The sequence below is a fragment of the Aulostomus chinensis genome, chromosome 12 (genome assembly GCF_037954235.1).
Source record: "Aulostomus chinensis isolate RoL2024-O1b breed Wild chromosome 12, RoL_Achi_v1.0, whole genome shotgun sequence".
NCBI classification, from domain to species: domain Eukaryota; kingdom Metazoa; phylum Chordata; class Actinopteri; order Syngnathiformes; family Aulostomidae; genus Aulostomus; species Aulostomus chinensis.
In genome coordinates, this window is record NC_141331.1 from 18349881 (window position 1) to 18360143 (window position 10263).

Sequence of the window (10263 nt, forward strand, 5' to 3'; positions counted from 1 at the left end):
GCCGCCTACATTGGTTGCGTGTTTATTTTGAGGTCAGAGGTCACCTAAGGCATCAGGCCCTGTCTACTCTTATCTCTAGAAAGCCAATGTCAGATAATCAGTTCGTCTTGTCCTCCATCGCTGCTTTTTTTTTTTGCATTCTAACCTCAGGAAGATGTGGCTTTCAACAGCAGCCACCAAACAAATAGGGAGTTGACCCATAAACACAGTAGCAAAAAATCACGCCTCTTATTGTTCTTCTGCAGAATCAAACACAGCAGAGAGAGAGAGAGAGAGAGAGAGAGAGAGAGAGAGAGAGAGAGAGAGAGAGAGAGCTGGGCTACGCCCTGCAGTATTTTTATGGCGTGTAAAGCTCTAATCGGTTTCAATTGCAGAGGCAGTGTAAATGCGTTTTAGGCCTTATTTGTTTCCTGTTTGTGGTCACAAAAACATTAATTGTTAACCGTGGAAGATCATTATTATTATTATTATTATTATTATTATTATTATTATTATTATTATTATTATTATTTTATTCCTGCTTTATTGCCCCAAAATAAAATAAAACAACAACACTGGACTATAATGTAATGTAAGGCCCATCGCAACGCGTTTCATTCCCATTCGAATTAGAAACATCACCTCACGGTACTCGGACACAACAAACGGCATCGAAACACAACGAGTATTTAACGAATTCGACGATGTTATTATTGGTTTGTATGCCAAAGGAGATGAAGGCTAAATTTAAAAAACAACAAATTTGATACGTTTTTTGTATTCTTTTCCCCCTGCATGTAATCAGTTCATCTTGCCCAGTCGTTAATGAAGGCAAGTACACACCTGACCACCGGTGTCAGGGGGAGAAAAAGTCCAAGAAAAGATTCGAATTCATCTTTTTCCTCTCTTTGGTATTGCGAACTGTTTGTTAAATGTTTCGTTGTTGTATCAATGTGCAGCTCTCCGAGAGTTTCCAGGGCATTTTGTGATGTCCATATCCTTCTGTGGAAGCTTCTGTCTAGTTATTGCTGTTTTGCAAGAGCTTTTATTCCATCCGTCCTTTTTCCATACCGCTTATCCGTTATGGGTGGGGGGCGCTGGAGCCTATCCCGGCTGACATTGGGCACACCCTGGACCATCAGTGGCTCAGTATCTTGCTCAAGGATACTTCGACATGGTCACCGGGGGAGGTGAGGATCGAACCGGCGACCTTTCGGCCGCTCTACCTCTGAGCCCCTAAGAACTTCAGCTATCATTGGTATTTTCACGAGAATTGCTCCTCTTACTGGTTTTGCTTTCACTCTGCAGTTTTACACAAGATGATTAATCGTGTATTTTCGAACAAGACTGTTTTTTTCCCCTCCTGCAGACACACACACACACACACACACACACACACACACACACACACACACTGTCGAGAGGTCCATGTGTTGTCTGTGTCTGACTATAAATGGTTGTAATTGAGACAAAAAGAACAATATCGCCCTCTAGCGCCGCGACCACGTTTCTATTAAAACTCGCTGCTCATAACATGTAGAATTTAGTGCTACACTTTGCAAGATTCCCCCATTATTTGATATAAAAATGTCTGTTGACAGCAGCCATGATGGAAATGTGATGCTTCAGGTCATTGTGACGAGACATGCTACCATATCACATATTCGCATGAGAAAACCCCCAGAAAGGAACCGTGCCCGCCGTCAATGTTAAGGTTTGTTTCCCATCAGTGGGAAGTGGAGTTGATGAATAAACGTGACCATTAAGGTGGGAGTGATTTCCTCTGAAACAATTCATCGGCCAGACACCCTGTGGAAAAGCGTCTACATTTTGTTTGTCAGCAACAGACGCGAACGCCCCAGAAAAGGGGGTTTCAAAGGAGAGCGTAATTACTGGCCGGGACCATAAACTCATTTAGGCCAGACGTCTAGCCGTTTCTTTAACTTTATTGGACCTCGTTTCTTCCTGCTTTAAACTCATTCTTCGTACAACTTAGACAATAAATTGGAAATCTCCGCAACACCTCTTCAAATTGTAAACATTTTATGACTTATTCTACTAAATCTCAAATGAAATCCAGTGTATTTAAAAGAACAATTTGAGAAGCAGCAGTTAAATGTAGGATTAAGTGTGTGTGTGTGTGGGGGGGGGGGGGGATGCGATTTTAGACCATTTAATCTACCCAGAAGCATTGTTGCGGGCAAAACAAAACAACAAAAAACTATGAGCAATGTGCCAGAAAGGAAGTTCAGGAGATAGCGATGTTACGTGGAAGTGAGCCTTGGGGATGATGTCTGTCTGGTTATTCTATTTTGTAATAATCGACCAATAAAAGCATTGGGGTTGTTGTTTGTTTGTTTGTTTTTTCAAACAAATGTGTTTTCTTCTTCTTTTTTTGGATATTTTTGCCGTTCGACGATTTGTGCGTACCAACAGAGACAGCAAACCAAGTATAGCTATGAAAATGCTTTATATACAACTCCAATTTCTTAACATCTAAAAAGCAATATACGCACTTACAAAGCTTAACATTTCTGTCAAACTGCTCCATTTTTTTTTAAAGTAAAATTGTAAAATAAAAAGAAATACAGAGTGCCATAAGAAGGTTTGACCGCTCCTGTAACAAATCTGACCACAGGACACCGACACTCAATACCGAGCTACAGGACGTGTAGAAATGTTGTTAAGATGGCTTCATTGGTTCAAAATGAAACGGCAGCATGCAGCAGCAGCAAACTCATAGTTGCTCTTTGCTGCTTCTCTCTCTGTTCATCTTCTTCATTTTCATCCTCCTGTTCTGGAACCAGATCTTCACTTGCCTCTCGGTTAAACTGAGAATGCGGGCCACTTCGTAGCGTCGGTCTCTGGTCAGATACATGTTGTAGAGGAACTCTTTCTCCAGCTCTAAAGTCTGATATTTTGTGTAAGGGCAGCGCTTCTTTCTGGTTGAGCGTGCGTGGATCCAGTTTGCTGCAGGGTTGTCTGGAAAACACATATAAATATATAAATACATACATGTGACAAGAGTTACGGTTGACTGGTTGCTGTCAGGGTGTCAGATTGTGCTGGGTTTTTCTTTTTTTTTGCGGTTGTTTTTATCTTTTTTCTTTTTCTTTTTTTTTTTTGTCAAACGGGAGCCAAAAGGAGGATTTGTGTGATTAAAGACTCAATGGGAAAAGTCACAAGGTTTGTTGCTGTTTTTTTTAAATTTTTTTATCTGGATTGTTTTCTCTCCAACATCTCCAGTATCTATTTTAGGTGTCTTGTGACATGAAAAACTTTAGGATCCCCTGTAATAACCCAAGTAGGGCGGGTTTCTCTCCTTCCCGAGCCGCAGTATAGTAGGCTACAAAACACTTTTATAGGTTAGTAAAACCTCCAGTTTTACACACCCAGCTCATACAGTTCTTAAGGTTGTAAATCAGGGCTATTTCCTTTACTTACTTGGGTCAAGTTGTTTCTCCTCTTTGGGCTCGCTGTGACTCGAAAGCTCGCTTCCACTGTGTTCCTTGCTCGTCTTTTCTGGACACTCCGATACTCCACAAGCGAATTCACCCGCGAGCGGCCGGGCTGCTGTTGCCTCCAACGTGTCGCACTCCTTGGCTGGCAAGATCTCCGGCTTTGTCCCATACGACGGGCGACGGCTGGAAGGGAAACCGGTAAACGAAACGTGGTTGGAGATGGGTTCCATCCAAGAGCGAACGCCTACATATCTGCTGTCTGAGGCGGGGAGATGCGACTGGTGGTGGTGCATATACGGATGATAAATCCCTTGTGGGTGAACCGAGGACCAGGACGGCGAGAAAACGGTGGACTTTGGCGCAAAATTGCAAGAAGAGAAGTCCGCGTTGTTCCCAGTACCTGGCGGCCTCGAGGTCACCGTGTGGGGAGGCTGAATAAAGCGAGCACCGTACACATCCTCCGGCTCCTGCCGCATGATAGCGTCCACATAGCAGTTAGTAAGAGTGCCACTGGAAGACATTTTTGATCTCTCCCTACTCTTATAATAAGCCTTGAACTGTTACGGGAAGCGTCCCTCTATGAACAATCATAGTATTTTTGCTGGCCTGCATCTACAGGGATTGGTTACATGGATCACGTGGTCATATTTACCAATACTGCGAGTAAATCAATCCTGCCCTCGCTGCCTCTGTTTTCTTCGTCTGGTTTAATTTAGCTTTGCAATTCAAGGATGATAATAATAATAAAAGAAGAAGAAGAAGAAGACGAAAGAAGGAGAAGAAGAAGAAGTCCAAAGCAGATGTGACTTGAGGGAGTAAACAATCACCCGAATTCACATGCGCGTGTGGCTGTAACAATATAGCTGAGGAATAGGAGGCTTCTCCTCCTCCTCCACACACACACACACACACACACAGATCTTCTACATCTTAATGTTGAAGAAAACTCTTATAATCTCGTCCTGATGCCCCCCTCACACACACACACACACACAAACACACACACACACACACACACACACACTTGTAGTAAAATGCTTTATTGACTTACAGAATCCTCGTAAAATAGATGTAATAACACGTTGTAAAAATAACAGACGCCATTTCCGTCCACAGCGCGGTGTATTCATTGTTAATATCCGACGAGGAAACATATTTTCTGGATTGGTTTAATTTCCAAACTTGAGCCGGAAACGGCAGCTGTGAAATTATTGTATTCATTCAAAGGAGAGCCATAATGTAGCCTATCAATAAATGTTTTATGAGGTGCGCGTGATTATACACGCCACAAGTAAAAAAAACAACACTCGGGGAAGCTAAAGCCACATTTCTGTCCGAGAGGTTTTAAAACTATGATAGATTCAGTTTTTTGTAAGTATGGAACTTTGATATATATTTTTTTCCCTCTCCCTGACATAGAATGACTTGAGTTTCCGTACAAAACAATCCGCCGGATGGATCACAACACCACCTCCATCAGGATTACACAGTACTTCACTCAACAAAAAAATGATGTGTAGAGATGTATTTATGTGTACTTTTATTACATGCAGCGAATAAAAGAAGAGCCCGTGTTCCCTTACATGAGCCTAAAGTTGACTTATCAGTGCTTTGCGTTGTGATTGAATGCACATTTATCAACGGAAGGCCCCTGAAAAACAGCAGCGTCATGTTTTTTTGATTTCATGACCTCCACTTTTTTGTTTGCGAGCACAAAAAAAAGGATCGTTTGAGGGGCGAAAAAAGAGGCTTTGTGTGTAGCTGTTATGACAAGTATTCCATATCAAATTGACTCCTTTATAATAACTCTTTCTGACTGTGAGGTGACAATGATATTTTCTCTTGGGGGGGGAGGTGTAATATCTTCAGCAATTATGACAAAATATTATTTATCATAACAACGAAAAAGATGACGATTTAACGCTCTTACAGCCAAAAACAACTCGTCGCGGACGGAGCCACGGGATTATCGCAAATATTTGGGGAATTGTGGGGAGACATCGTTTGGAAATATGTAGAAATACACCTCAAAAGAAACGAGCTTGGAAATGTATTATTCCCGAAACATTCTCGCAAAATGATCCTTCAGCGCAATAGAATACCGCCCATTCTGCGTTTGTTTGCGTGTTTCTGATATCTTTCTTTTTTTTTTTTCAATTAGAAATAAATAGAAAATAACCTTCCACGACTCACCGGAGGAAGATATCCTGAGTCACAATGAACGATAAATAAAACATGGATCAGTGAATTTAAGAAAGAATTTGATAGCATCAACAAATACAAACCAAAAATAATAATTTGACCATCTATTTATTGCAAGATACATGCCACACACATGCAATAAATTCACAGATTAGCTGCGTTTTCTGCCCAGTTCTTAATCCCACAGGATGATTCCTCGACTGAGCAAAGAGTTTGAACCCACTGTAAAACAAATGACACACTGTACGACAATAAATGTTCTTTCGTAACCGAAACACATTTACTCTTTCCACATATACAGCTCGCTACCGACATCTTTCTCGGACTGAATTGGATGGCAGTCTGAGGGCAGAAAGTACGTCTCCAATAATTTAACAGCAAACAAACAAAAAAAAATTTAAAAAAAGTTTTACCCTGTGACAAACACACGACGCCACACTAAGGAAAATTGGCACATAGAGTCACAGTTTGGTTGAAATTGAAGATAAACGTCCAATGCCAAGAAAGCATCCAACTTGAACATGAAATATAATGAATATATGGCCGCAGCTGGAGCTCATGAGAAGGTGAGATTAGAGGTGAGTTCACGGATGCGGTTTTCTCGGTTCATTTTCTTCAGTTTCATCCTGCGGTTCTGAAACCAGATCTTGACCTGTCTGTCGGTCAGGTTGACGCTCCTGCTGATCTCTAGGCGGCGCTCTCGGGTCAGATACATGTTGAAGAGGAACTCCTTCTCTAACTCCAGGGTTTGGTGCTTTGTGTAGGGGCACCTCTTCTTTCTCCCACTTTTTGCTGTTAACCAGTTGCTTGTCGGCGTTTCTGTCTTGCTGTCTGGTGGGAGTCAAAACAAAAGACCAACAGGATTTCAGAGCGGCGGCGTGAATCAAAATCTCACCTGCTGATTTGAATTTCACCTCTGGGAAATAAACCTGACGTTGTGGTGTCTACTTACATGTAGGGGGTGTTAGCGGTTGCGTGTATGCCACGAAAATATTCTAATTGCACGCCAGAGGCAAAAAAATAAATAAATAAATAAAAAAAAACATTGAAACATCATGAAATAAAAAAGGATATCTGGAGCCTGAAATTGCATGTCACGTTATTTCTGTTCCTCAGCTAGTTGTTGAATTTCAAACTCACAGAGTTGTCCACCTTTTTATGTGAAAGATGCAGAGTAAAATCACTAAAAATTAAATTTTAAAAAACCCCACAAAGATACTGTCACGCCTGCTCACGCTTTCTGAGAGCTAACACTTCCGCAAAAGTCTAAATATGAAAGCAGCTTATACAGAAAAGATATATATTTCTATTTTTTTTTTTGGAGGTTTTGCATTTTTGGAGAAATTAGTGGAGAGGCGCTGCTTGTGTTTGTGTGTGACTTGAACCTGTGTGAATGTTGTATTTCCAGACTTGTTTACCAAAATAAAAGTATTTCAGAAATGCCTCTCCTGCTATTTGAATGTGATGAAAAGGGTGCATATAGGCTGCGTGCTGCATGGTAAAACCATTCAGCTGCCTATTACTGCAACCTGAGAAAGACTCTCATTAAACATTACGACTTTAGGGTTGTTTGTATTTTATGCTTGGTTTTACGATGCTGGAGGCTTCTCAGCAAAGCGCCACAACATAAACGCTTTCATTGAAGCCAACCCACCTTTCCCTTCCTTGTGGAGCAGCTCAGGACTGAAGTCAGGGGCTTCCAGGCAGCAGCTCTTCTCCTCCGGGCTGGATTGATGGGGGTCCGGGCTCTCTACGGGGACTGGTGTCCTTGAGGCCTCCGAGTTTTGCGCAACGTCTTCGCCTGTCTTGTCCAATTCTGCAAAATTAGAAGACTGCGGTTTTGTGGTGACCCGGCTGAGCTGCATCAGTGTTGGGCTTGGAGTCGGCGGCTCATGACGGTAGTTTTCCTGATGCTTCCCATTCGCATAAGTTTGGCTCAGTCTGAAATAGCCCGGAACCGGGACCTCTGGACCATCGGCTGACTCAGGAATAAGGGTAGAATATGCGGGGACCTCTGACGGGCTGACTTTCTGCACTCTCTTATCGGAGTACATGCAGCAGTTGCTTTCTTCCTTTATGCTCTGTGAAAATGAAAAGTTTGACATCTGACTGGGCGCCTCTATTCTGCAGGGTCTATTCGCATCTGTCCAGTTATCTATTGGGGGCATGTAGGAGTGGGCATTCATGGCCATACTTTGGTGGTTAACCTCCCCTCTTTTGCCAAAAGACGGCAGGAGTCCACAGGTTTGCATTCCGTAAGTTCCCATGTCTGAGCCAGACGGCATGTACATGTTGCTGCTGGAGAAAAAGCTGTCCGTCCTGCAAGCACCAATTAAAGAATCCACTAGAAATGTGTTTGCCGCAGGAGAGCTACTGGGAAAGGACATTTTTGGGGGTTAAGTTCTTAAGAGGAGAGAGGTGTCCTTTGTAAGCTGACATATCTAGGAAAAACAATCTCCGTGCAAGTCAGGATGCCTCCCGACCACATGACAAGCCCACCAATGAGATTTGAAAATGGCCTTGAGACGCAGCCTCCTCTCCCTGCACACTCTCGCACTGCGGATGCAGACGCGGTCAACAGCGACACCTACTGGCTTTAGTTTTGTTTACAGGCTCAAGTATGGCGGGACTGTAGAGACAAATCAACCAAATTAGAGCTGTTATAACAATCAAAGACTCAGAAATGCCACCAGAACAGAGGTGACCTGCGTGTGGATTCCATCTGCTCGCGACACGAGGCTTTGTGAAAGGTTTTCCACGTGTGGGACGCTACAAAGCCACGTTTCGTTGAGTGGGCGTGGGTGTCCGTGTGCTGAACTGCTGCCAACATGGCGCACAGGGGACAACAGACTACTTAACAAATGCAGCATTTCTACAGAATTTAACGCTGTTGTCGTTATTAGCGGTGTAGTTGTTGTTGTTGTTGTTGATGATGATGATGATGATGATGATGATGATGCTTCATATTACACCCACAATATCAGAACTCAACTCTGACTTTGTATTTGCCTTAACTATTTTCTAATGAAGACAGAATAAAATAAATAAAAGCCAAAAAAAAGAAGACCAAATCCAACACGCCTTTTCCATTTTTTCCCCTACGATTCAGGTTTGTCGGTTTATTTGTTTCACTCTGCATAACATTTGTCATCAAAACAGAAAAAAAGAACCTCGTTATTGTGGTAAAACATGAAGAATCCCGCGAGTTCGATGTCCCGAATGGCAAAAGGAAAAAAAATAAAATCAAATAATTCATGTAAAAAGTGAGTCCACCATTCAGCATCGCGGTCTGAGGGAGTTCCGCTCAGGTTAAAACACGAGCCACTCACGCCGCACTCGTTCTTCACGTGTGTGTGGTTGCAGATGTGTTTTTGAAGTTCAAACATATGAACAACCTGACGCGTTTGGAGAGGTAGGGGATGAAGCTTTCTTTCAGCACAGGGCGCTTTGGTGTTTGTTTACAAGCATCTTAAAAAATCTGCAAGAGGGTTAATAAGAAATTTATTTAAAAAAAATAAAATTAAAAAAAGAAATCAGGCTTTAGATGTAAAATCGTCTCCAAAGATGTTCGAGGTTTTCACTTTTTTTTTTTTTTTTTTTACATGCAGTTTGAAAGAATTTTGGAAAGTGTGATTTGAAGATGGAATAATCAGAGGCGCGGTGTTAGATTAGCAGGCATCGTCTCCGTTCTTCAGTCTTTATTTTGTTTTGAGTACTGCTTGTACGCTACCTCAATATCACGAGTCATAAAACAGGCCTTCACTGCAAGATATTCGATATGGAGTCGTGTTTTTTTGTTGTTGTTTTTTAAAATAAATACATAAAGTACCCGTTCAGTTATTATACGGATATTTACACACCTGACAAAAGACAACAATGTGTATTCTGACAACTACTAGAAGGAACCGATGATGCCAACAATCGCATCTGTACTTTGAATATTCTTAGTATCCCGCGACGCAGTCAACTGAATTGTTACTGACAGGATCTTTAATACATTTTCTTTTCATGTAAACAACAATTCATACACACAAAATATATGTACACAAGTATTGGTGACATTTTGCCAACAAAGTTTTTTTTTAACAATGAAAACATTCATGTTATGGATTATAATTATTATCATAATAAACAGTTTTAGCTGTTTGGTAGCCATACAGTATATTTTAAAGCAAATTATTAACAGAAATAAGAATAGAACAATCGTATGAGTCAGCTGCAAAATTATTAAATTAAATGAAACGATATAGATAAATAATCCCCCTATAAAAAGCATCGTATTTGGAGTTTTATAGGTACGGATTCACTGTAAGACTGTGCGGCCTTCGGCTTAAGTTTGTGCATTGGAGGTTCAGCAGAGATTTTGCGGTACACAGAATAATTAAATGTCCTCAGTCTCCCACACACTTGAACGACACTTGAACGTGACTTGAAAATGAAATTGCTGCTTGGGAGATACCATTCGGGATTTGCATCAGTTCAGCTGGTTAGCAGGTAGAAAATAAAATATCACGCATGCAGTTTTTATTCCTCACATAGCCTATATTCTGACAAAATATAAGAAAAGACCTTGCTTTTATATAAAAAAAAAAAAGATGAGCTGGACATCTGAAAGCATTTA

General features: G+C 41.4%; 2 protein-coding genes across 2 annotated transcripts; both read right to left on the reverse strand.

Moving 5' to 3' along the window:
- Window positions 1–2440: 2440 nt before the first annotated feature.
- On the reverse strand, window positions 2441–4015 carry hoxd9a (homeobox D9a). The gene is made up of 2 exons (XM_086221291.1): window positions 3424–4015; window positions 2441–2961 (listed from the first exon to the last, which is right to left on the reverse strand). The coding sequence occupies exons 1-2, from the start codon at window positions 3959–3961 to the stop codon at window positions 2717–2719; spliced, it is 783 nt and encodes a 260-aa protein (XP_086077417.1). The 5' UTR covers window positions 3962–4015; the 3' UTR covers window positions 2441–2716.
- A 1757-nt stretch (window positions 4016–5772) lies between these two features.
- On the reverse strand, window positions 5773–8029 carry hoxd10a (homeobox D10a). Its single transcript, XM_086221292.1, has 2 exons — window positions 7297–8029; window positions 5773–6473 (listed from the first exon to the last, which is right to left on the reverse strand). The coding sequence occupies exons 1-2, from the start codon at window positions 8027–8029 to the stop codon at window positions 6199–6201; spliced, it is 1008 nt and encodes a 335-aa protein (XP_086077418.1). The 3' UTR covers window positions 5773–6198.
- Window positions 8030–10263: the final 2234 nt, after the last annotated feature.